This window comes from Catharus ustulatus, chromosome 21 (genome assembly GCF_009819885.2).
Source record: "Catharus ustulatus isolate bCatUst1 chromosome 21, bCatUst1.pri.v2, whole genome shotgun sequence".
In the NCBI taxonomy this organism is placed as follows: domain Eukaryota; kingdom Metazoa; phylum Chordata; class Aves; order Passeriformes; family Turdidae; genus Catharus; species Catharus ustulatus.
The window spans coordinates 1,640,218-1,668,057 of record NC_046241.1 but is presented as its reverse complement, the minus strand read 5'-3'; the positions used below and the strand labels follow the sequence as shown (position 1 = coordinate 1,668,057).

The 27,840-nt window shown below is 48.7% G+C and overlaps 1 protein-coding gene across 3 annotated transcripts in view; it reads right to left on the bottom strand.

The window, feature by feature from the left end:
• The window catches only part of LOC117005605 (discoidin domain-containing receptor 2-like), a 57,987-nt gene that overhangs the window by 29,364 nt on the left and 783 nt on the right, over positions 1-27,840 (bottom strand). For 2 of the 3 annotated variants that reach the window (XM_033077484.1, XM_033077482.1), the window contains exon 2: positions 1,997-2,128. In XM_033077484.1, coding sequence (XP_032933375.1) covers positions 1,997-2,060 — 64 coding nt within the window. In that variant the 5' untranslated portion in view covers positions 2,061-2,128. Of the gene's footprint in view, positions 1-1,996; positions 2,129-13,097; positions 13,264-27,840 lie in introns of those variants that run through there. The other variant, XM_033077483.2, reaches the window with a different exon arrangement.

Sequence of the window (27,840 nt, the reverse complement as noted above, 5' to 3'; positions counted from 1 at the left end):
GCCTGGGGTTTGCCAAGAGGCCTGAATTCCCTGGGAGGAAACTGGTGTCTGCCTGGGATCAAGCACAGTTATGCCTGCTGAAAGCCAAGAGTTCCAACCACTGCTCTCACACTCACAGGTTATTGGGGAACCAAACCAGCCTTGACTGTCTGCACTCTCACCTGTCCCACCACAGACCAGCACAACCTGATCTGTTGCTGAGCTATGGGTAAATACATGGAGGTTTTCCAAAAGGGTGGGGTCACCATCTGAAAGCAGAAAGTGCTTTTTGTGCTCCTGCAGCATGAGCCCTGTGTGGTCACACCTTGTTTAAAAGTCAGCACACACTGGCCAGCAATGCCAGATGGAGAGCTAGCTGGGAAGGACCCTCGGGGACTGAGATTTCCTGCAAAACTGAACAAAACCCATTTGTTCACGAGCCCAGGGCTGGCAGCAGAACCCAGAGTGTCCTTGGCATTGAGGGATGCCTCTGTGGACAGCCACAAAAACCAGCAGCATGAGCCCTCACCTATCCTGAGCAAAACCATCCTTGGGTTCTGTTTAGGACTGCTGACCCTTTACTGTGCACTCAGAGGCTCAGAGAGGTGGCCCAGCCCATCTGCCAGTGAGGTCAAACAACTGATGCAAGACAGGAGGACTCACCAGGACCCTGCTGCACAGGTCTGAAAACACCCCCAAACCAGCCCCTGTGGGTTATAAGGCAATGCAGGACATGCTTCAGGCTGCTCCTGGAGCAGGTCAGGAGGTCAGGATAATCCTTAGAGCCTGTGGCATCACAGCCAAGAGCACCAGCTGGGCCATGGTGCTGGAATCTGCCTGGGAAGAGCAGGGCCAGCCCTGGGCAGAGGTACCAGAGCAGCTGGGGGAGCTGAGGAAGCAAAGCTGCCTGAAGATGTCACAGGCAGAGCTGAGAAATGTGAAGGGTCATTTTTTGATGGAAGAGATTCCTGCAGGAGGTGGGACCACAGACCTGTGCTCAGAGTCCATCCATCTCCCTGGAGATGGTGTGAAAGAGCTATTCCTGCACCAAGCACCATCAGAAGGAATCTGCCTGGGACTGACCCTGCAGCTGCCATCCCTCCAGTCTGTGAGGTTTGACCACCAGAAGCAGATGGGAGCCCCAGTTCCACACTGGGTGTGTGGTGGGGTGCACCGTGCAGGGAATGCTGTGCAACAGGGATCACAGGAATGCTGCTGAGCTCCCCCACAACCCTCACTTCACTTCTGGCTGGTTGCAGCACAACCTCAAACCTCTGTAAATATCCACAGGCCAGAGCAGGGTCAGAGCCAGCCACAAAGGGCTCCAAACAAACAGAGCCAGCCCCAGCAGAGCCAGCACAGGCCCTCAGGGTAGCACTGCTGCCTCACCACACCTTCAGCCAAGCTGGAAAAGAATTAAACTCATTTATTTCAGACTGTCTCCAGCTCAAAACACCTCATTGCCGGAATTTTTGCAACACATTGCAGACCATTATCTTATTCATCTCCATCATGACTGTATCCTGCCAAATGCTGTAGGATAAGGGGTCCTGTCCTCCACAGGGACTCACAGGTTCACATCTCTACCCTATCTTTGTGCCAGGTAAGGTTTTCTATCTGTCCTTCCACACTTCCCTCTCCAGAATGCCCCTTGCTGGCTGGAGAGCAGTGGCTGAAGCTTTGCTAACTGGTAATTTGTTTTACAGTGAGCACAGAACCTCTGAGCCAGCCTGGAGCAGGGTTTGTCCTGCAGGCCACACAGTCAAAGCCATGGAGGGATGTTCAGAGCTCAAGACAGGCCTGAGTGGGCAGAGAAAGGAGGATGTCCATGTGCCTTCCTGGGACTGGCAGAGCAGTGTGCCACTCCAGCACAGCTGTGCAGGAGTATTTCAGTCCAGAGGACATTCAGGAGCTACAACCTTCACACTCAATCCCCACAGAGAAAGGCAGAGAAAGGCTGAGGAGGAGCACACAGAAGGTGGGACATGGGTCCTCTCCCAGCCTGGCAGCTCCCTACCAGGGTTGACTTCGGTGCCAGAGGGCTCAGGCAGGGAGGCCAGCAGCAGCATGCAGAAGATCATGGTAGCAACTGGAGGTGCTGCACAGGGTCAGACGAGTCCTTCAAAGGCAGCAGCTGCCATCTACATCTCTGAAAGACAAAGCAAAGAGAGAGGATGAGTCCTCCAGAGACAGGACTTCTGTGCTGCAGGGTTGCTGTGTGTCATTGCCTCGTGATGGGCTGGGCAATCTTCCCTGCCTTCAACAGTGTCTTTGACCTCAGCCCTGCTCTGCTCATCACCAGATCAGAGGCTTAGTGAAGAACCAGTGATCACAGCACCCCTAAAGCTACCAGTGCAATCCATCTTTCAGGCCCTCAGCTGCCATGACTCCTGGGTGGATGGATATACCCTCTTGCTCTGAAACAAGTCCAGTGCAAAGAAATCTCTCCCTCATCAATACTTCCCTTTCCTTACTAGATTACCAAGCAGTGAAACTGCAGCAACAAATAACCTGGGCAGTCCAACCAGGCCCCCCAAGCAGGCTTTTTCCACCTAAATCTTGGCACCAAGTAGCCAAGTGTGCACCGTGGAACCTGCCACACAACTTTAAAATAAAGGTCCAAAACAGGGTGAAAATAATCTCTCATTGCACATCCACACTGCTGTCATAAGTGCATGTGCACTCACAGGGGTGAGCACATTTCATTTCCTGTTTGGAAACAAGGAAAATAGCAAAGGCCTAAACACTGGCAATTTCATTGAAAAGCCAAGCTAACGCCTAAAGGAACAGAAGGTCAGATCAGCAGTTCTGTGAATTCTTTGTGTCCACATTCACTACAAAGAGCCTTGGGAGGCTCCCATCCTGAAGGATAATTTTACAGAAGGGAGGTCAGAGGCTCTGTCTCACAATGGAATGCCAGGAGAAAAGAAAACAGAGCAAATCAATAAATGCAAAGTTGCCAGGACCAGAAGGTGTTTGCTTAAGAATGCTCGTAGTTTTAGTAAAAAGGCACCACTGAAGGTTGGGATTTGTTAGTGGAGGAGGAGAGGCTATAAAAGGGCCCATCACTGTGCCAGTGCACGCATGCATGCAGGAGCATCAGATGCCATTAACACAGAGATTGGTAACAAAAGGCTCTCTTTTTCCACCCAACATAATCACACTGTACAAGTCACAGCCCTGAGCTGCCATGGAAACCCAAGAAACTGGATATATTCACAAAAGACAGATACTCCACAGCTCCTTAAATCCAAAGGTAAAACCTTTGGCTTGGGAAATCCCCCAGCTGCAGATTGCTGGACGCCTAGAAGCTAAATCGGGGTTAGAATCACTGGAGCATGCCCTGTTTTTATTCTCTTTCCTAAGGATATGCTACTGGCCATTGTCCCTGCTGGATTCCATCAGAAAAGATGGCTCTGAGCCTGAAAAACAACTAAGGGCCTTTTTGGGAAGTGAGCCAAACACGCAGGCAGGAGCGGGAGCTAATGCTGGGTGGCTGTGCCTTGCTGTGCCCAGCCAGGCAACCAAAAACCACCTTAAAGTCACCAGGTCCTCCCTGCTCCAGCCACCTCCTGGCTCCTACACGAGCATCCTGGCCAGGGCTGGGAAGGGGCTGTGATCCCGTGGCATCCCCTGTGGTGAGCCTGCAAAAGCAAAGCACAAGCCCAGATCTCAGCAGGAGGGTCTGGCGACCACAGAAGAGGTTTTGAGCAAGCACTCTGCAGCTGTTTGTGCATCCAAGGTCATCCTTCCCCCCCGGAATGGAAGGAGGTGATTGCTGCTGAAAACACATCCATTCCCACCATCACAGGGCAGACTGCAACTCCCACAGAGAAGAGACTTTGAGTACGCGACTGGAGGGAGACTTTGTAAAGAAGTTTTGGGGCAGAGTTTGAAGACAGACTTGGTGGGTGTTAATTTATGCAGGTGATTTGTGTCCTGGGAGCTCCCAAAGCTGGACTTGCAAAGGGAACTGCAGAGAGTTCAGCACTGGGGGAGACAGTCCTGCCACAGAACCTGAGAAAGGGACCTGTCACCAACATCAAGGCTTGAACTTGAACCACCTTCCTGGAGGAGGTGATGGGAGCTCAGCAGAGACCTGTCTGGTGGTGCTCTGACCATGACCCAGATCAGCTGCACCGTATGGGTGAAGTCCAGGATAGATCCTTCCTGTGGGTGCCCAAGCTGCACCAGCCACTGACCAGAGCTGCAGCTTGTTGAGGAGGGCCTGGAAGGAGAACAGCAGCTTGGAGACATGTCCCAGTGACTTCTGAGCTGCAAGTTTAAAAGCTCCCAACAAGGAGTCCTCAAATGATCAGTGACATCCCACACAGACTGCACCCCCTCATCTTCCCTCCTGAGCCTGGCAAACTGGGTGAGCTTCAAGACTCAGGCTGGCTCCACCAAACACACAGGGACTTCTAATTTGTCCAGGAATAAGGGGAAGAATGCCTGGAAAGGACTGAAATAGGGATTGTGGTTAGGCTAAGGGCCCAAGCCCCACTGCTGGAACAAGAAGAAATGAGCAGCCCCAGACACCAGTAGATGTTCAAATGCCTCCATTTCCCATTTGGTTCAAAAGCCCAGCAAAGAAGGATCAAGAGCTGGGCATCATCCATCCTCTGCCATCAGCACAGCACTCACAGCCCAGCTGGGATGGCAGGAGCTGGTGAGGGGCTCACCTTGAGACTCAACATAAGGACTCTCCCTTGACAACAGAGTACTTGTGCTGTGCCCCCTATCCTCTCAAAATGACAACAGCCACCGATGTCACAGCAACTGAATAAATGCACCACAAACAGCACCATTAGCTCATCTCAACAAGCACCATCACTTAAGTGCCCATTTGTTTTATGCAAGTATCAGGCCATGTTCTGAAATGACACCTTTTGTACTGCTACAGAGCCAGTCACATCATTTAACCACCTGAACATGGTGATAAGAATGTAAAATATCAGGAGGAAAGAAGGAATGAGGTATGGGGATAAGGAAAGTCACACAAATGCCCAAGAACCATTTAAGGTCCTGCCACCAAGCCAGCAACCAGCACTGGAGAAAAGTACAGACTAGGAGACACAGGTGTAGGTGTAGAACCAAGGGTTTCTCAGGACTTGATGGGCACATGGACCTCTGCAGGCCCACAAAAATACCCTGGCTTGGGGGAAGTGCAAACCAGAACTCGAAGATGTGGCCATAGAGGCCAGTTTGGCCTCCAGGATAGGAAAGGAAAGGAAAGCTCCAGAGCTGATCTAGAGCTCACCTCTGAGCAGCTCTGTGCTGACAAAAGCCGGCTTTGAATTGGGCCCTTGCCTAAAGAGTATCCAAGACAAGCAGGATGAATCCTCTCTGGAAGTGTCTCCACTGTTGACAGAGGAAAAGGCTGGTCTGGACTAGTCCTGGGACTCCCAGTTTGGTAACATGAAGTCCCACCTTCGTACATAGCAGTGGTGAGCTATTTCCAGCAGTTCAGTCCTGCACAGGGAGCTCAGCAGCTGGTTCAGGTTCTGCTGGGTTGTTTCTACCACCACATTTGGTTCCCAGTCCTGGATAGCCAAAGTGTCTGTCAGTGAGTCCTGGGAGAGGAGATGCACAGAGGGAGCAAACAATGCCATCTCTCAGCTTTTAGTGCTCCACAGCAGCTGCTGTTCTTAGCAAAGTCAGCACAAGTGGTTTTCACGCCTTCAGAGGGTAAAACATTTTGAACGAGGTTCAGCCCCACTCAGGAGCTCCATGTGCAGAAATCACTGTTTGAACAACTACTGATGTTGATTGGTGCTGAGGAGGAGATTGGATTGGATTCCCAAATTGCACAATTCCCAGAGCTGGGACACAATGGATTTACTACTAAATACAACCCTCTGTACAAACTGCTTGGGAATCATCTTACTAAGGACTTTTTCTATGTAAATGGCTCAATACTTTTCTTCCAGCTGCATTAGAGTCCTTTGCTGTACTCATGCCTATCTTCCCACCCTGCCCACACACACACACCAAGTGCCAAAACTACAGCACAGGCCTGAAACCAGCAAAAACAGGATTAGCAACATCCTCTGAGAGGCAAGAAAGTGTTAAACTCTGTTCCCAGGCCCGACTGGATCAAGTTGCTAATTGCTAACAGCTGGCTGTAGGAGAATAAAATCCTGTTACAATCATTGGTAGAGTGGAAAAAAAAAATCTACTTGTTGAAAAACTCACCGAGAAATGCAAAAGAGGGCACTTCTCCCCAATAAAGCCAGCAGATAGCATGCCTGAAAAGCCAGTCCGTGCCTGCACAGAGAGCTGGCTGGAACCCAGCTGTCCCTGGCACAGCAAAGGCTCAGCAAGCGCAGGAGGGAGCTGTTCCTCAGTGATGTGCATGAGGAAGGTGGGACTTGGAGCTCCTCCAGGCACTGTTCTCCCTCCAGAGATCCATTACGGAGGTCTGGCATGTTTGCAAGCCTCTCTAGATCCCAACTGAAACAGGCATTTGTTTTAACTGGTTCCTTTGCAGATCATTACCCTGGAGTGGGACCTGAGGGTTTGCTGCAGGAATCCCATTCCAGATGCCCAGAGCCATGCCAAGAAACTTCATGGTCATGGGCAAGGCACAGAATGTATCACACACAGAGCTCTGTGTACAACTGGAGGAGCTATCCTGGATCAAAGCATCCTCAGAAGAGGTCCAGGAACAATCAGGAGGACTGGATGCCATCTCCTAGCATTCTTAAAGGAATGCAATGAGGAAGAAGCAAAGCTAATAATTGGGGCAATATCTGATGCTGGAAGAAATAAGAGGTTGGGAAGCATGATTTCCATTTTTCTGGCTCCAGAAACAGTGGTAAAGCATTTCTCTTAGCCTCAGAGTTAATCTGAGAGACCCCAGCCCCAGCAGTCTTCCCCTGGAGCACACACAGCTCTAGCTTGGACCAAACAGAATTCAGTGATGAAAACGCTTAGCAGAAAGAATCTTTTAAAAATGTTCTGCTTAGTTTACAATTCAAATACTGGCACAAGACTGAAAAAACAGAGTGGGGCTGCTGGCCAGAGAACATGGCCACCCACTCCAGCAGAGCTGCTGGAGGCTAAAGGATGGACCAAGCCATGCTGCTTGTGCAGGAGCCCTGTGAAAATAAAACAACAAATTTTCCCTCAGGTGAACTCAGAGTGTGGTGTCTCTCCCCCTGGATTCAATCAACCAGGCAGCAATGGAGAGACCTCTACATGACATGTCAATGGCACCGGGACAAGCAAGCACAAACAGTGACACCAAAAATCATTGTGCCAGAGTAACAGGAGAGCTGGGCAGGGCCAGCAAGATCCTGGCATGAAGTGCAAGGCTGCAACAGGAGATTTGGGATTTTGGACCAACAGGGATGGTCAGAAAGAGGAAAAACTCATTGCAATGTTAGGAACACGGTGGGGGACATTGGGCAGAGAGAGTGACACCACTAAGTGATGTCCAGAGCAGCAACAAAGCTGGACAGATGAAAGCAAACAGATTTTAGATGAAAGGTTAATCTTGGGTTAATCAAGATACTTCAAGAGAAGTAAGTCACAGGAACAATGAAATTGAGACAGGAATAGGCTCCAGCATCATCTTTGAGGTAGCATTAGACCTGTCACAGGAGATGTGAATGTGGGACTGAAAGGACAACATTCAGGAGTGGCACTTGGGGGGAAACAGGGACACCACAGAGCAGAGTTTGAGGCAGTGGCAGAAGAATGGGAACATCAAGGTCTGGGCGTACTTTGTGGTCACTCTCCTGAGAGGTGGGGGATAGGCCTGCCCTGGGGCTGAGGAGGATTTGAGCCTTGTTTTCCATGTTGTAGCCAAACATCTTAATGGGGTTATGAAGAAAGTGACACTTCACTCCTGCTAGATTTTAGGAGAAAAAACAGCATTGCAGTCACCCACACCATAGCATTTAACACTGGGAGGAGCTTCAGCCCATGGACTCAAACATGAGGCAGTGCCTCACCTACAGCCCAGAGAGATGCTGGTGTTTCTGCACAATAAATCCCCCAGCCTTTTCCCACTGCCTGCCAGCCAGTCCTACAGGAGTGGGGTGTCTTCAGTTTGTGAAACTACCCAGAGCACTTCTGTCACAAAACCAGACCCGGGGATAAATGAACATGCATTAAATGTAATTTAATCCATCCAAGTAACAAGGCCAAAATTAGAAACCATTAGAAAGACAAAGCCAAAGATAAGGAAATGCAAATTCACTGCACCACAATAGCGAGTTTTAGCTCAGCTAAACCAAAACCAAAGCTTCCCCACCAACCCAGGGCATGGGAACTCTGTGCTCATCAAGGAACCTGGAAACACTTCCCACAACCCAGCCAGACCTGCCAGGGCCCTGCCTAGGACATGGTCATTCCCTAAGAACCCCTTACCCAGCAGCAGGGGCAGGGGAGCCTCCTACACCCTCCAAAATACACATCCCCTCAACTGCAGAGGCTCCAGTTCTCAACTCCAGGCTCCAGTGCCACTGTTTCTGTAGGACAGAAGTGGCAGGAAAACAAGATTGTTCACAAACCAGCAGTTCCAAGTACCACCCTTCTCCCTGCCCAGTGTCCCTTACTGTCCCTTTCCAGAGCTTCCTTCTGACCCTGACAGGCCCAAAGAGCACTCAGCACACTGACATTTTCACTGTTCCTAAACACTGGCATCTGTCTCCAGCTTTTTATTTTTTTTTAATCCTTAAAATACATCAACTAAAAGTCAGCAATAGTTCTCTCAAGAGCTACAATCTTCCACTGCAAAGTCTCACATAGCAACCATCCCCACGACATGTTAACCACAGAGATGACAGATGGGGTATTAAGAGCACTCAATCTAAACCACCTTCCTCCCTCCCTGTTCTCAGGGGGCTCCACCATAACCTTTTACTTAACTGTGCTCAAACTTGCACTCACAAGGAGATCAGGTTGCTGAGTTGCAGAATTATTTGGGCTGGAGGAGATCCCCAGGAGAGCATCTAATCCCACCTCCTACTCCAAGCAGGGTTAGCACCAATTTCAGAGCAGCCTGAGCCGGGCTTTGTCCAGCTGTGCCTTAAAAGCCCCCAAGGATGGAGGCTCTCCCCACCTCTCTGGACAACCTCTCCCACTGCTCAGCTGTCTGAAGAAGGAAAACTTTATCCTTCTTTATCCCAAGGCAGAAAAATCCTGCAATCTCATCTGACAGCCACTGTCAATCCTCTTGCTATGCATCTCCTTGAAAATCTGCTCTTGGGTATTCCAGAGTCCCAACCAAGCCACCCTGACTCCATCAGCCTGCTCAGGGAAGATTCAGTATTAATTTACTCAGTATTTTCTCCCAAGTTTCTCCCTGGTGAGACAGAGGCTCCCTCCAGGCAGTGAGACAGCTCTAGTCAGGTTTTGCCATGACTCCCACTGCCTTGTTCACAGGGGAATAACTGAGTTTGTCCCACACTGATGTCAGAGGTGGCAGGAGCACACCCTCTGCTTACAGAGTGCAGGGATCACATTCCCACTGGTAACTATTTTGGAGGGGTGTCGGGTGGCACTTTCTAAATCAGCTTGTTCAACACGGTGCTGAGCAGCGACAGGGAGACTGAGACTCTGCCAGCCTGGCACAGGGCAGGGGCTGGGAGCAGCTCTGGAGGGATGAGCCCACCACAGCTGCTCAGGTGGGTGTTTCTCAGCTCAGAGCCCACCAGCAGTGCTGAGGGTGTGCAGGAAAGCATGAAGGACATGCCAGAGATCACTCCCTGCCCAGGGGATCCAACAAAGCAAAACCTCTTCTGGGAGCAGCAGCCTTTGGTTGACAGCAGGGTTGCATCCCTCTGGATCCAGGTATATGATGTGAATGCAGCTACTCCTGGCAACCAGTGCAGGAATCTCATTAAACCCACAATTTGCAAATTTTTGGGACATGATCTGCTTTTCATCAGAGCACAGGGACCACTGAGCATGTTCCTTCTTTAATGTGACAGAGGTTGGTCTGCATTGCCTGCTGGTTACCTGCTCCCTTCTCCATTTTAAAATACTGCCTACAGCATTTATGTTTTCCCAAACTCCTGGAACTCCTTTGGTCTTCCCAGATTTATTACAAATTGGCAGGCAGGAATCAGAAAGCTGCTTTGCCAATTTGTTTTAAACAAACAGGTCCCATTGTTGCTCAAGTTTCAAAAGACTTTGAAATGTTATCTTGGGTTTAACACCCTCCCTGGTTACCAGTGCAAGGGGAGGTATTCCAAGAGAATATCATCCAGCTTCTCCACAAACATGGGAAAGAAATGTTTTACTTCTCTGCATTGTTATCAGCAGTCAGTGGGGTTTAACCTTTCCCAACAACATAAGCACCGCTGATGAAACTCATTTTGTTTTACAGACATTAAAATATTTCTCATTGCCCCATCATATATTTGCTGTGCTTTTCCAGTTATCTTTAGCTTTCCTTATCAACTGCCTACCTTCAAAAATACCGACTTTACAGCAACAGGTCCTTATCTACAACCTTTGTTTTGAAAATTGCTCATAGTTGAGCCTATTTAAAAGCTAAAACATGATTACCAGGGCAAACTTTTTGCAAAACCAGAAGAGAAGCAAACCCTTGCATAGAGCTGCATGTAGTACCTGAGAACTGCAGATTTTTGCAAGCTTGGAAGACAAACTCAAGAGACAGTTCAGTGAAAATTAAACCAGAAACAGTATTTTGGAACATCTACTAATTGAGCTGCCCATCTAGTATCCCTCAAACCACCACAAATGCTAATATTATTAAAAGCTACATTTTATGAGTTTTGCAATTTCTCTTCATATTTGTAAAAATAAAACTCAGAGCACCTGCAGCTGGCAAAGAGCCCCTGCCCTTAGCTTGAGGAGCACTATGGGCTCTGCTCCAGTGGTACCAAAAAAATGTTAATAAACATGAAAAGCCATGCCCTACAGCCAAAGGAAGATACCAGACTTGAAGAAGCTTTTCCAATATCAGAAAGAAGCATAACTTATCATCCTTCACTGCATTCCACAGATTGCAATAACTCCATACACCAAACTGCAGTGATTGGGAAGTGCTGCAGCCCTCCCAGAGCACCCCAGGAGCCAGGGGATACAGAACAGGCTGTGACCTCAGTGGGTACCATTCCTCCAGAGGCTGAGCACAACCTCTAGCCAAGGCAGCCAAGCCTGGGTACACACAGCTGTTGCATTTGGCTGGAGCAAACTTTGTTTACGACCCAAAGTGGTTTTAAAGTTTAATTTATGAAGTGCCTGGCAGAGATGGGAGCAGTGAGTGGCAACACTCACACACCACCTGAAACACAGCACCAAGCCTGGAGACTCCAGCGAGGATTTCCAGGCAGGTCCAACCATGTTCCACTGGGTTTACTATTCACGAGTACAGCTCTGCAAGATTAAATTTAACTTCCCATGGAACAGACATGAAGTTGCCATTAATTCAACATTCCAGCAAAATACCTACCATGACTAGAGACAGCTCAGAGGAGATCTTTGCTTACCACAATGTGTTTCAAGCAATCAGAGCAAATGTTCTGCTTATAAACAAAGGAAAAGCCAAGAACACAGAAAAAAACTCAAGCAGCATTTCATAGCTTGGGCAAGGCAAAGTGACCAATTCTGATTTAATTTTCTTGAGACAACAAAAATAGAAGCCCACAGAGATGTAATAAGATTTAGCAATTACACATAAGGCAGGTAGCAGCAGGAAAATCATGGTATTGTTTGAGGCAAAGGCAAGAGAAACAGGAGAGATGAGAAGGGAAAAAAGAAACACATAAAACAATGACGCCTAAACAAAAAAAAAATCCCATTTACCTCTTTTCCATATTGAAAATGAACTGAAATTAAAAAACAACAAATTAAAACTGAGGAAATGAAATTCCACAGCATACCATGTGCATTGAGCCTCTGGGACATATTGCCACAGAGCAATGTGGGAGTAATTCAATAAAATATTGGAAGTAGATCTCCATAATAAGAACATCTGCGATTCCATTAACAGAGTGAAAGAGAGCACACTGGAGATAAATTTTCCTCTAGCCAGGCATAAGCAAACCAGTAACTAATGTGCTCAGAAAGTTATCTCCTGCAGGGGCAGGTTATTCCACAGCTGCCTGCACTCGGGCTCTGGGGCTTTCCTGTGCCTCTGATAAGATGGGTGCCTGAGTAGGTGGGCTGTGATCCCAGCCAGTTTGGCAAGCTCTGCCTCTGTGGACAGAGATCACATTTCAGTTTTCAGCAGCTTATTGTGCAGCTTCTCAAAAAGAGAAACAACACTACCCACCTTTTTTTTTTTTTTTTTTTTAAGAGATTATCCTCTGTGACACAAAAAAAGCAGATGAAATTTCAGCTAAACCTATTAAAGAAATACCTGCGGAGCAGTGAGCCACCCTGGAATGCTCTTGTTGGAAACACAGCTATTTTGGAAAGTTCTCAGCACCTGAAAAAATGGGTTTACTGAGGAAATTAAGAAGATTTTATCTGGAGGGGCTGCTACTGGAGAGCCACATGGTTATACCTAACAATGAGGATTCTCAGGAGCACCTTCCTGCATACTCAATCCCGTGTTTCAAGGTAAAGGGGAGCCTGAGAAAGTTGAACAGTAACCAAAATTGCAGTAGGTGCTTCAGGAGGGGACAGGCTCTACCTCTCAGGAGGTGAGTGAGCACAGCAATGCTCCCCACAGACCTGTGTGGGGCAGGAGCTGCTGGGGCTCAGGGGACAGGAGCACATTCCTCAGTGTCCCACTGTGCACAAGAACCCACTGCCAGCTCTGGTTTGTGCACATCTGTGCCAGCCTCAGCCCTGGCACATCTCAGCAGCACCTCAGAGCTCAAACACTGCACAGGCTCCCCGAGAGCCCCAGAAACCCCAGCCACAGCACTTCATGCCCACAGAACACCCTGTACATCCCAGAGGTGCCCAGCACACATCCATGAGGGAATTCCCACCATTTGTGAGCCCTCCCAGGCTGCAGGAGGGGAGAAGGGGTGCAAAGAGCCACCCTCTCCCTGCCTTCACCCCCAGCACCACAAAGCCCCTCCAGCACTCCCAGCAAGCCTCCAAAGGCTTTATCCAAGGACAGAAATGGGGGAGAAGGGAGAAGCAGACACCAAGCTGAGAGCCAGGTTAAGCTGGAAGGAGCCTACCTGCCTCTGCCAGGGCCTGCTGAGCACAGGGAACAACTGCTGTGTCTCTTTGGAGCTCCGCAGGTTGAGCCAGGCTGTAGTTTCGACATTCCTTGCAACTTTCCACCAGCACACACATGATATGTTCAAACTTGAGTAACTCCTCCCTGCTCCCTCCCTCTGCACACACAGACAGGCCCAGGAGATGGCCCTGCCTCTATCATCCCAGTTCCTATAGCAACTCCTGACCCAGCAGATGGAAACAGAGCTGTTTTCTAGGCAAATCTGCCTTCTTGGATTCCTCTGCTCTTCCCTGCTGTTGGCCCCTCCTTGCTCCAGTGCTCTCCCTGGGGGCTGCTCCGCTGGCACCTGGCCCAGACTTTGCCTGGAGGAAGGCCAAGCTTTGAATTCATTTAGTAAAACCACAACATAAAGCAGCTCTCCTGCTCAGGAAGCAGGGCCCGTGTAGTCCCAGGGGCAGGCCAGGCACCGCAGAGCCAGCCTGCACCTTCTGCTTTAACGCAGCTGCCGGCGCTCGCCAGGAGGGTCCAGCAGGAGCATCCTCACCTTATCCTTCCCCAGCCTGTGCCATCCAAAGGAAAGGCAAAAAGCAACAGAACTAGGCACTTATTAGCAACTCCAGCCAACACAATTATTGTAACCCTGGGCACCTCTCAGACATTTGGACTTCTGCTTCCAAAGTCTTTCCTGGAAGAAGGAGAGTCCAGCTGTGACACCAGGGCTCTCTGCGTGCTCATCACAACAGCTCACCCAGTGCTGTCCTCAGGGCCCCACAGCAGTGGAGGTCACCAAAGCAGCTGTCTGAGAACAGCACATCACATCCAGTACCTTTTCTCTAAAAGTACAGAACTGAGGGAAAATAAAGAACCCGAACCAGGCTGCAGCATTTCAGGGGAGATAATCACCAAGGGTGACAGGGGGAACGTCACGAGCATGTGCATCCATGGTGACAGGACAAGCAGGACTGAGCTGGGCACAGGGCCAGCAGGTTGTGACACTGTGAGACCACCCAAACCCACCACAGGGGCTACAAACCTGCTCTGCAAAGCCCTTCCACCCCCAGCACCCACTGCTATCCCCAGCCCATGTGAGCTCTGCTGCCCCAGCCACTGGAGAGCCCTGGAGGGCACAGCAGGATGGGGCCACACTCACATGGGTGAGAAGGGCACTGAGGCTTGAGAGGAACCTCTGAGGGCACTGGGATACAGCCCCAGCAGGAATCACAGCAGCACAGCGAGAGCAGAGAGCAGGAGGAATGTGCTGGCCCTGCCTGCTGGGAAATGCAGGTGCCAACCTGCCTCCTGCAAGGGAGCTGCTCAGCAAGGAAAGGGCTGCAGTGCCTCACTCACATACCTGGCAGGGACAGGACTCCTCTCAGGCCAGCACTGCTCTGGGCTGGTACAGCAGAGCCAGGCTGGGAAGTGATGCCAGCATTGCACAGGACTCACAGGGACTCCAGAGCAGGAGAGTGAAGAGGGGACAGCAGCCATTCAGCCCATCCTGCAGAACCCCACAGCTACACCAGATTCCAGCAGGAATCCCAGCAAAGCCTCCATAGAAGTCACAAGTATTTTGGGTACCCCAAAGGAAAAAAGGAAGCAGACACAAAGCACACTGTGCCCATACTAAGTCCCAACTGGAAAATACAGCTGGGACATGACCAGCAGTAGGGTGGATGTGGGAAGACATCAGATCCCTTTCTGCCTGCTCCAGAAGGGTGTTACTCATCCTGATAATGCCCTTCCATGGCACTCTCCTCCCAAAACAAGGATGTCTGCCCTGAGAACATAATGGTACATGGGAACCAAGCTGGATACAGGCCCCTGGGGTAAACTGGGACCAAACAATTCCCTTTGCAAGACACAGGGCAGATTGTGGCAGCAGGAAACTCTGGACATGCAGGGAGTCCAGGAGTGACATCAATAAAGCATCAATGCAGATGCATATCACACAAACAGCATCAAGGATCTAGAAAAAGCTCCCGATTTCCCTGTGGTGCTGGGAAGAGCAATGGCTCAACTCACAAACAGATTTGAGGAGCTCCTTTCCCTGGGGAAGGACATGGTTGTGGAGGCACAAAACACTGCTAGAAAACTGCTGACCTTGCAGTCAGACTCACTTGAGCAGTTCAGCACAGAAAAAGGCTCTCCGCTGGATGCCCTCTGAGATGTAACTTGATCCCACAGTACACATCCACTAATCAATCGAGGGATAAAGCAAAGCAGAAAACAGCCTCTTTTTTTTACTGGAATGAGTCCAAATATGCACAATAACAGATCCCACTCATAGCTATTGCAAACTCAAGTACTTGGGAGAGTTTTGCATCTCACATCGCAGAGGGAGCATACTTCTGCAATAGCATCATTGCTTCTCAAATTGGGTATTTGAGAGACTTCCTAATGACCTCATAGCAGCACATGTGACCACTAAGTCATCTTCTCAAAGGACCAGGAATAACATCAACAGGCCCTGTTTTGGTTGTGCACAGGACAGCTTTCCTCAGCACGAGCAGGTTCCTAAGGAACGAGCAGAAAGGAGCAGGACCCAGCTCAGGTCAGAGCTGGCACTGTGATTGTTTCTCCAACAGATTCTCTTTGGCCTTGGAAAAGATCCATCCTATTAGGAGATGAAGACCCATTAGCATATACTAAACTCCACATACAAATTTAGACACAGAAGTTGTGTCTATCTATTGTCTATCCCAATGCAGGCCATATTCATTGGGTTTAAGGTATCTGTATGATAATGTGAATCTCAGAAGTGTTCCAAACGCATTTCAAGAGATAAGAGGTAAACTCACAAAACAATGACTTGAAAGGGTTTCCAATATTTTTTCTTCAAGTGCTTAAAAATAACTCACTATGCTGAGCAGCAAAGCAGGAATTAAAAATTTCTGGGTGATGAACTGGTGAGCCGATCACATTGGGAAGGAGAAGTTACCTGTTGCTGACCCCAAGCCACCACCAGTCAAGGTGGCACTGGGAGAAATAAATGAGTGAACACCTGTGATTATGTTAACACTGAGGTGAAGGCAACTATACAAACAGCTCAAGACAGACTGATGAGCTTGAATACCTGAGGAGTTCCCTCCTCTGTAGCCAGCACAAAGCTCCTGTAGAGGAAAAGGACAAAAATCCCACTGTGGAGACGTCAGGAGACCTGCACCACACCTGTGACCAGACAACCTCCCCAGTTATCAACAGTGATATGGGAATACACATCCAAACAAGAATAAGGAACATCATGAAACAGCACCCAAGAGCTTCTTCTGCCAGGTCTCTCCTGCAGCAGCAGCACAACAGGTCCACAAAACCTCCTGTCCCTCCCCAGGGGCTCTGCTCCATGAGCCTTACACCCCTTGCCTCCCACCCAGCCCAGCTATGGCAGCTCCTCCACCTGCCTTATCCCAGGAAGGCTCCAGCAGGAGCTGGTGATGCTGTGAGCACCAACACCTCCTTCACACAGGACCAGGACATTACCTAAGTGGCCTTGGGCTAAACACAGACATAGTTGAGGAACATGGAACAGCCCCACTACGGAGGCTGGACCTGCACAATGTTAAGGCTTTTTATTCTTTCAGTGAGAGGTGGTGAAAGCCAGCTCCTGCCTTCACCTTTCCAGGAACTTTTGATGGAACACAGAAGCCTCCTGTAAAAGTGCTCTGTTTACACCCTGCAGCCCTGTCCTGTCTTTACCCAGTTTGAGTGTGTTCACTCCCACTACCCCATGAAACATCTGCTCTGCCCAGCTCTGCTGGAATCATCCTTCCACTGCAAAGAAATCCAATTCCAGCCACAAACCTGGGAAAAGAGGGAAGTGGGCAGAGTTTGGCATGATGAGGAGGGCAAGTTTGAGATGTGACATCTTCCAAGAAATACTGACAAGCCACCTCCACATACCAGGTGCTGACTAGAGCTGCTGTGCAGGGTAACAGAAGGCTCAGAGCTGACAAGACAGAGCATGTGGTGACATTACAGACACCTGATGTGGGACACACCCTTCCCAAGGGGTGCAAAACAACGGCTGCAAGGGAAGCACTTACCTTCCACCACATTGCCCCCATCCCATGCCAAGGAAGCTTTTCCTGATCTGAAGGGAGATGATCAGAGTCCTTAAGAGGACAAGCACCAGAGCAGAACTTCTTTGCCTCTCAGTCACTTCCCAAATCACCAGACAACCTCTGGCCCAGCCCTAGGACAGACACATCCTCATGTCCCCAGCTGATGAATCTCTGCAGCTTGCCAAGCTCCCTGTTTCTGGGCACACAGGAGCTGCCCACCAAAGCCCTGTCCTGCTGGGACATGGGAGCAGAGACCTCAGCACCCCATTGCCACCAGAGCTCCCTCTCCCAGGGGTCCGAATGGCTGGGGAGCCGACAACAGAAGAAAAACTACTCTTCCCCAGCTCCAAAAATCTCTCTCAGCTTTCATGTTACCAGCTAAGATGTAAACAGGAACAACCTCCCATTTACCCTCTGTTTAAGTTACAGGGTCCCCATCATGGGCTGCCTCAAAGGTGAGGGTACAGAGGGGTAACCCCAGGTCAGAACCAGGACAGTGAGCTCAGCTCAGCTTCAGTTGCTGCAATGATAGAGGCTCAGAGAACACGTCATCTATGAGGACTGAGCTGCTGGCACAGAGCAGTGCTCAGCAAGGATGCACTTGTAAACACTCTCCCTGGCCATCGTCGCTGATGCAATGAGAAAGGGGCAGAGAAAACCATTATCTGCAAACAGACACCCCTCCCTCTCCCTGGACACCAGGACCAGCCCAAGCAGGACATCTCCAGCCTTTCTCTTGTCTGTGTGTTGAGCCAAAAACTCTCTGGTGTCCTGCTGCAGATGAGGATCACTGCCACATCAAAGAAGGGCTCAACTCCCACAAGCCAGAAAACCTCTGGCTCTGGGGTTTGGACCCCTAACCCCCAGAAGCAGTTGGTATATTCAGCAGGCACATGGCCTCTTTCAAAGCTGACCTTTCTTCTTGAAGCACTGTCTAGCAGTATCTAACATCCTGAGCATTATCCTTCAACATTTCCTCCCCACCACAGCAGTAGGCAGCTCTTTCTGCCCATCATCCCTGTCAGGAGTGTGTAAGGTGTTCTGACAAGCAGAGCTACCCAGGGTCCTGGGACTGCTGGGGACAAGGTCCTGCTGTCTCTCTTACAGTGCTACTTCCCCACATCTCTTCCTCTCTCCCAGATAAATCTATGTTGGTATACCACATCTCAAAACTACAAGCTGTGGGGTTCTGAGGAGACAATGTCTGAGTAGTGATTCCACATCCAGCTCAAAGAAAAGCCAATCAACATTCTTCACCAGAGATTTTATTGCAGACACATGGAAAACAACAGCAGAAAAACCAAAGCAAACTATAAGCACTGGCTGTAAGCTTCATCACAAGGAGGAACAGCATGAGGGAAGACCGAGATTCAGCACCAGCCACAGGATTTTCCCAGCAAGGGACACCAAGCCAGCTGAACCATGGAATGGGCAGAGCTCAGCTTGTGGCAGCAATGCCACTACAGCTCCTCTCCCTGCAGCACACAAGGACAAACCTCTGCAGAAATAAGAGGTGCATGGAAAAGCTGGTGGTAACAAAAGAGCTGTCAGTCAACGCCAGCCTGTCGCTGATGGCCCTGAAGCCTTTTACAGCTGCTGCTCCAGGACCCTCTGGCCATACAACCCCAAACCTGACCTCTGCACTTTGGACCTGAGCGAGCACATGGAGAGCAGCTGGCAACAGTGATCCCCACATTTCTGTGATTCCTCAGCAAGGACCCTCATCTTCAAATAACCAGAGCATGCAGAAGCCCATGCTCCCAGCCCTTTTGGCTGCCCTTTCTGGCATGGAAACAAAAGGCAGGAGCAGTTCAGATGTGCAAGATACCAAAAGGCCCCTTAGCAAGAGAATTTGTAACCCACCCAAGGACACTGCTGCTCACTCCACACCACCAGATTCATCCTACACAAGGACTGGTTTGCACTCTAACAGAAACACAAAATCAATCTCCAGAGCAAATGGCAATGCCAAGATCAGGACCAGATGACAGGACCTCTCCTTTTCAGTGCTTTTCAGCATTCACATAATTCCTGTTGCATGAGGGGATGCAGAGTCCAGGGATCCAGGGTTGAGTCTAGCAAAGAGGCCTTGGCTAGGGAAGCTTCCACCTCCTCAGCAGCGCTTTCCATCTCACCATTTCCCTTCCAAGCAAGGCTTCCTGGCCGGAGCAAGCACGAGGGGTGTTGCAATCCACAGCTCTGTCTGAAGAAATCCAGCCCAGCCCAGACACAGCAGCAGGCCTCTGGTCTGGCCTGACTACGTGCCATCCCTGGACACCCACTGTGTCCAGAAGCTCGTGCCATGTCGGAAGGCAAGTTTAAAGTTTACTGCTCAGCTGCAGAGAGCTGCTCTGCTCCCTTTAACAAGCAGGACCACGATGGGTAACTCAGATGTGCACACACTCATCTCATGGGAGTTTGTATGAAATACATGCAGCAGACTCTGGGGAAAAACTCTCCCCCTCCCATAGCAAGGGGCTGAGGAGGGTGGATAAAAGGCAATTGTGTGCCTTGTGCATGTGTGGCCTCAGTCTGGGCAGCATCAATCCCACACTCAGCCTTGGGGCGAAGGATGCTTAGGGGTGTTCATTCTGAGCCCCCTGACAAACATAATTGCAATGGGAAAACACCCATGAGCTCATTGCAGAACAGGACATGCCCTACAAGCACTGTTTCACCTGCAATTCCCCATGCAAACACAGGAAATCCACCTAACAGGATCCCTGCCTTTGCCTGCAGAAACAGCACGAGGGTCTGCTCATGTTTCCCATGTTAGCACGGAAAAGACAGAAGGATTCAGATCCATTACACATTACTTTAACCCTACTGGGACAGTTCCCACAGCTCACTTAAATGTTTCCAAACCTGCAGGATGAGGTCATTCCAATGTAAATGCATAACCCACTGTCCAAGGTGGTTCACTAGGTATAACTTCCAAGCAAAAGCAAACAAAAGCTGATCTGGTGTGATACCCTGCTCCATCCCCAACATGTTCAAGACTTGGCGAGACAAAGCCATGGCTGAGCTGATCACTCACATTCTGGAGACAGTCCCACTTCAAGCAGGAGGTCAGGCCAGAGACCTCCAGATATCCTTTCAGCCAGTGCTTCCATCACTCAGTGGCAGCAAATGAGAAGAGGCAGAGTAATTACTGCCAACAAGAAATGCTTGCCTCAAGTTTCTCTGGAGAGATCCTTCTAGATAATATTAAAGCTTGGTTAGCAGAGATGTCAGCACTGACACAATGAGGGCTAATTCTGTCCTGGCAGGAATACTGCAGTGCCAGGATCTGAGCCTTGATGTATTGCACAGGTCTCAAACAGGGTCAGCACACTGCGTCACACTGCCCTTGCCCAAATTAACACCCGCCACAAGAGATTCCTTTTCGACAATTTAACTTCAGCTATGCATTCAAATACAACAGCCAGCAATAATCCAAGAATACAGGTTAAAAGCCAGACAGCCAATAACTCTCAAGACATTAGAAGCAACTAGAAAACTCATTTCCCACTATAAGTCTTTACTGTAGGGAGGTCTCAACAGGACTGCTGCTATTCGGTGTCCTTCCAGTGCTGGGAGAAGGCCAAAAATGCTGTAGAGAAGAGACTGAACCACACTAATCACTGGTGGGATCAGTCCTTGGGAAGAAGGCATGAGGTGCTGTCTGAAGGGTGATGGGGAAGCAGCTGCTGGCACTGAGATGGAAGTGGGCTGCTGGTCACCAGAGGAACTGCCATCAGTGCTGTTCCTTCCAGATGCGCACCCATGGTATCCACACACGACACTGGCCAGCAAAGCTCATTTTCTCAGAGTAAAGCCCCATCCAGGTTGCCCCAAAACATAAAAGAAATACAAGACAGCTGCTAGCCAAGTATGCAGACAGAAGGCATCAAACCCATGGAAAGAGGAAGGACATTTTGTGAAGTTATTAGAATAATATCCATCACAATCCAGAGAAATGCAAAACACATACACTTAAAGTCCACAGGATGAATTCACAGTATTGGGACCCTCAGCTGAGGGAGCTCTGTATGGCAGCTCTGCTGGTCTGATTTGTTCCCTTCAGCAGCACAGGGGCAGTGCCTCAGCCCAAACAACAGGGCACTGGAGGCACATTCCCAGCACCCCCAGCTCAGCTCCACTACAAATGCAGAAATGAAAGATAAACATTCCTGGAAGATCACATTACCCAGCATGAAGAGATGACAGCAGAAGCAGGCTGAGCTCAGTGAAAAGCACTCATCATAGGCTGACATCTTCCTATTGGAGAATACTGATACTCCAGCTATTTCTGCTACAGTATTTATTTATTTATTTTATTTTTTTTTTACCTTTTGACAGGCAGAAACAAACAAGCACAAGTGAAATAACATAACAGTAATTGAGATGGACAATAAAACCCAAGGCTTGGCTAGTTTAGCTCTCCATGGGAGGGTAACACAAATGGCAGACACCACAACCAAACGATAAATGCAACAAAAAACATGCCCAGACTCTCATTATTCAAGGAGAAAGAAGAGCTGCAAAGGCAGTGTGCTCTGCAGGCTCCATCTCTGTATTTGCTTGTTCTTGAACAGCTCCTCATTACTGATGGGTGGGACGTTTTAACACCTTAAATGCTATTCCCAGAGAAACTGAACTAACTCCTCATTTTCACAGCACAAATTCATCTGGTTGGAAGAAAATACCCCGCCCTATTCCTCTGGCCTCCAAACTGCAGCTGGCAGCCTCAGGACACAGGACAGTTCTGGGGAAGAAACACAACTGTTTATTCTGTTTGTCTGTCCCTCCTCCCTCCCCCAGGGCACACAGGAACCGATCATCTCCGATCATCTCCGGTGCCATCTCCTGACAGGAGCTGACTTGTCCCAGGTTCATTATGCACTGGAGTTCTGCACTGCAGAGCTCTGCAGATAGATTTGGGCACAGCACCCAAACATCAAGAAAGAAAAGTCAAATCAGGTCAGGAGAGCATCATCCATGCTGGGAGCACTTCCAAGCAAACACCCAAAGCTGCTGCATTAGGACAAGACAGGCCCCAAATCCAAATTTTGGAGTGACTCCACCCAGTTTAATTCCTTGGTCATGCATTCTGCAAGCATTAGCTCTGAGTGGGCTGGGGTTCTAACAGCTCCACACTTGAAGCTTCATGGACAAAACAAAGTTTAGGCAGCGCTTTTCAGAGCACAGACCATCACCTCTCACGTGTACCCTGCCAGGTCTGGGATGACCATCAGCCAGGCTCCAGATGGACAGACCCAACAGAATCCCATCCAGGAGCAGAGTGAAGGGTGAAATGGTTGAGCTGGTACAAAAATATACAGCCTCACTGCCAATCCATCAGAGCAACAAGTGTTCCACCAGTCCTTTCCATTAAAAGAAGGGATTATTAGCCAGTAGGGGTATGGAACCAAAGTAACTTGTGTTCACAACTATTCTACCTAAAGAATAAAATAAGACCACATGAAAAGCAGATATTTAGTGTATGTAGTACTTGCATTAGTGCACACTCTCAAGGAAGCCAAATGAAGTTTGATAACCCACATACAGGAGTTTCTCACTTTCACGTGTTTGACTTTCCACCTGTGTGAAATCAAACATTGGAAGAAGCTTCTGATAACAAACATGCTTAGATGACAGGAAAAAAAATACCATCAACCCTGTGCTAATCTATAAAGTCTATTTTCAATGATTTGTTTCAAAAAGACAGCTCACAGGAGCGACTGAGAGGAGACTACAGGCAGAACATGACTATGGAGTAATAAGAGATTTTAGCACATCTTGCCTTATGCATTCCTGTCTTCAAGTTGCATAAAACACTGATAGATTTAAAGTTTGGGATTTGAAACTTTCCCCTCCCAGTCTGACTGCACTGTTAATTTTTTTATGAGAGATTGGGATCAAGTGGTTCTTTGGCTCCTATTTCCACAGCCAATAAAAACCCCACCCACCCCCAATCCATTTTTGCACAACTAATGCCTTTGTGATTGGCAAGAAGTGATTTTAGGCACAAAGAGGCTCTGGCATCAGAAAGGTGCCTTCCTACCTTGCCTGTGAGAACAGGTTGTACTTTAAAGCTACTGGCAACAAAAGTGGCCTATGCTGGGAACACCACCCAACATCACCTCCGAACAGCTTTGCTTAATTTTCAACACTCTCAAACGATGGCTGTGATTATTTTGGAAGAGTAACCCAGTTGCCATCAAGAGAAATGGAAACCAGCATCTCTTCTGAGAGTGAGACCAGAGACTGCTGGGATCCTCTGCAGCAGAACATTACCATCAAGTCTTCCCTGTTCAGAATGTTCTCATGCATTAACTGAAAAAACACCATCAATTCTACATAAATTCCTTTGCTGAAGCCAGCAGCAAAACGTCTGCAGAATTAAGGCAGATGAGAGCCTTCCCTCACTTGGGTTTATCCCAATCCCACACACACTAAAGAGAGAAACAGAGCTCAGGAAAGATGAAATACTTCCTTGCCATCATCTCCTGTTGCTGTCCAAGCAGCAGGCCCCAGCACTTGGGAGCATCCCTGGGTACTGTGTGTGCTCAGAAAGCTGGTGCTGGAGCACAGAGCCCCCCTGAGCTCACCCTGCCCCAGGCTCGGGGGTTCTGTGTGTGCCATGAGGACACTGGGCATGTGACTCGCGTGTTAAAACTTTCTGGCTCACCAGTCGAAGTTCAGATTCTTTCCCTGCAAAACACACTGCATGATCTCATCTGCAAGCAATCAGCCTGAGAAATCAGCTTGTTAAAGGAAGCTTCTAGGAAAGGAGAGAAGTCTCTGGAGGATTTGGGGGCCTATATAATTTTAACCACTTTGTTAAACCCCAGCTGCTCTTCTCCCCATTGGGGTCACACAACCAAGAAACCATTTCTCCTCCCACACAACTCCAGACAGGACAGTTTGCCAACACGTAACTGTAGCATCCCATTTGCATTCTCCATAGCCTGAAAACACTCACATTTTAAAGTAAAACTCATCTCAAGCAGGCACTGAAAGAGTGCAAGGACAAATTCAGAGCTGCAAGCTGAGCAGCATCCAGAAAAGCAATTCATGAAACATGCAACAGTGATTATCTCAATGTGTAAACCAGAATACTCTCTGAATTTCTGGATGTGTATTTCAGCATTTCCTCACAATTCTCACAGGGACCCACAACATGCACCAGAAGACAAGAATAACCAGCACAGTGGGAGCTCTGCAGAGGAGTAAGGAACAAGCAATAAACTCCTTGGAATGCCAGCTTTGTCCTGAGATTGCTCCAAGTCATGTAACAGAATTTTACCTGAGTTTCTGGAGATACAGAAAGGAGCCCTGCATCCTCCCTGTGCTATAACATGCCCAGACAGCCCAGAAAACCCTGAGGAAGCAGCACTGCAGTGTAGGACAGAACACAGCATTTGATTCCCTGCTGCACTCTGAGTTTGGCTCTCCAGGGCACTGTGGTGAGCAGAATGAGCAGCCTTGTGCTCACTCTCTGGGTCACATTTGCATCCCCCGAGCTCTCAGAAGCAGGACCACCGCTCTTGCACTCAGCAGGGAGGGAGGGAAGATCAGAGCAGCATCCTGCCTTCTTCACTTCCTTCCATGCTGTCACACCCTGCCTCAGCTGCTCCCAGCAGCATCTCCCAGGCAACCCTTTCCCAGCTGCCCCTCGTTGGTCATTCAAGAGCTTTGAAAGACTTTCCTTAAAATTCTTGCATAGAAATCACTGTTTAATGTTCAGTGGAGGGGGGGAAGCCAGCCTGTCTCTAACAAAGGAGATCTGGAGGACCGAGCCCTTGGCTCTTCCCAGCCATGGATTATTCCAAGTGAAGTGATTTTTCACCACTTCCAGCACCTATTTTCAGTTCAACTTGCAGAAGTAACTGTTCTGAAACAAACAGAAGGCAACAAAGATCAGGCAACACACATTTATTAATCTGAGAGCAGAGGAAGAAGTTAATCACACTGGGTTCTCCCTCAATTTGTATCCTTACAAAAGCTACTTTATACAAGCAAAGTACTTCTTTACAAAAGTAACTTTATATAAGGATTAGGAATACCTCAGCCCATAGTTGTTGTAGCCACTGTGCAAATCAGGGTGAGGGACTTTGCAATTAATTTTTTCAGATTTTTTTGGTGGCACCTTCTAGCTCCAAATGACACCTCACAGCAATTTGAATAAATGCCTTGAAAAAGCTTTATGATTTCTGGGTCTTCAAGAAACGCGTAGCTCTGACTGCAAACACTCAGGCTAAACAAAACGTTATAAGGGGAAAATAAAAGTCTCCTTCAGGTTTTTTACTCCCCAGCCAAATTCCTAATTTTACCAGATTAAGAGCAGACATCCCTCTCACCCCACCCCCAACCTGATGTCCACTACTAAAATCAAGGTACAGGACAACTGCCCCCAAATTCTAGAAAAACACTGCTCAGAAAATTCAAAGTATAAAGGGAGGGGGGGTAATACTGAAGGGCTCAGCTGCTGGCTCCTCTGGTACAGCTTCTCAACCAAATCATGAAAGAAAAAGGAGACTTTCCAGCTCAAGTTCCAAGTCCTTTTTAAAAATCAGTTTATAACCACTAAAATAAACACAGTAAGAACAACTGTGCAGTAACTGGGAACCTGCAAAAACAGCTGCAATTTAAGAGCAGTTTAGGCAATGTCTGGCAAACACCAGCAGATACAACAGCCCAAGAGGATGGCAGCACACTGGGGAATGGAACAGTGAATTTTACCCACAAGCTCATCGAGGAACTGCCCAAAGTTCACCCACCCTGGGCAGAGGCAGCTATTCTGTGCCGTTTACTGCTATGGTGAGCGTTTGCTTCCTGTTAGAACTGCCTCTCTCCCAAATTCCAGTCTCCTCCTGGATGCTTCTCCCATGCTCCCACCTGCTCCGCGCTGCCTCAGCCCAGCCAAGTTTCCCAATGCACCTGATATCTGGGTGGGCACATTGCTCTCCTCCTGGGCCTGTCACCCCAAAACCTTCTGTGGGTCCCTGTGGGGCACAGACCCTCCCTGCACCCAACCTCCCCAGGAAACAGCCACCTTGAAGGGAAGGGAGGGCAAGAAACCTGGAATAAGCAGACTTCTCCGAGACACCAGGACTTGGATACTTCAGCTGCTCTAAGTCACTTTAGGGCATCTCCAGAGCAGCAGCAACCACAGCAGATGGCGTAGAAGGGCAGCACCTCTGAAGGAAAGGCATCCAGAGCCCTACTGCCATCTCACCTTTGGGCTCCAGCCAACAGAACTGGCCAGGATTTGGACATTCTGACTTTCTAAAGAACTGAAGATCCAATTCTCCACTCGGTGTTATCCGAGGAGCTACCCCAAGCCGCATGCTTTGAACATCCTCCTTCACTGCAAAGCTGACAGTTTTCAATTACAGCCACTTGGAGTTGTTCTTGGCTCTCCATCCCTCACCACAGACCTGTGCTGGGCTCCTCAGCGTGCACATAAAGCAAATTCAGGAATGATGTGACAAATAAAAGCCTTCCTGGACACTGACTGGAACTGGAAAGACAAAAACTCCTAGGAAAGCCAAGGAGACAACTCTGAGGGAGGAAGAGATGACCTGGGCCAATTCCAGGAGGGAAAAGCACAGGGATCCTCAGGTCTTGCTCTTAGAATTTTTAAAATTTTTAAGTTAAGTGGGACAAGGGGTAAAGCTTCCAAACTAACAGAGAAGAGACGTAGATCAGATATGAGGAAGCAGGTTTTTTGAAATGAGAGTGGTGAGGCTCTCACAGGGTGCCCAGAGAAGCTGTGGCTGCCCCACCCCTGGAACTGTCCAAGGCCAGGCTGGACACTGGGGCTTGGAGCAACCTGGGATGGTTGAATATATTCCTACTCACTGCAGGAGCATTGGACTAGAAGAGCTTCAAATATCCTTTCAAATTCAGTGGTTCTAAGATGCTGCAAATTTCAGACTGCAGCCTGCAACCATCAGAAGGACAGAGATCATTTGCTCACAGCAAAAGAAAGCTCACACCACCTGATACCTGCCCAAGGGACAAGCACACACCTGGATAATACATTTAAAGCTTCTTAAAATGCAATTACTTTCCTAATTATACACTGGAGGCCAGAACCCACAGGCTGAGCAAGCCACGAGCAGCACAGCAGCTAATTCACAGAGAGCTCCTCTTGATTTCCACAGCCCACATTACCCAGACATCAGACTGAATGGACATCGGAGCCTTTCTAATTTTATAGTCCACAGAGACAAGGCAGGAACGGCTGATGGAAGAGCAGCAAGGCCTCTCTGCCCACACACACCACTGCTGCTGGCTCCACAACTGCAGAACTGCTTCTACATTTTTTTAATTTTTTTTTTTTAATGGAGTCAGCTGAAGAGAAAATGAAGAGCTCGGCATTTTAAACCAAAGCATTTCAAAATGCTTGTTTATCTTTCAGCCTCAAAAGAAGAGAAATAAAATGAAACAAAATCTCAGTCATTCCCTCTTAAGTTTTTTCCTCTCTGTCTCCAACAAAGCAAAGTGCCTGAGTGCCACTTGATCACTTTTTCTTTTCTTTGCCCTTTGGCTTACAACATTTCAATTAGAGAAGTTAACATAAAACAGTCCCGGATTCTCATATTTTATCTTTTCCCTACCTTACCTCCCCATTAAAGAGTATTTAGAAGGCAGAGCAGCCAAAGGAACAGTGCATCCAGCACAAAAAAAAAG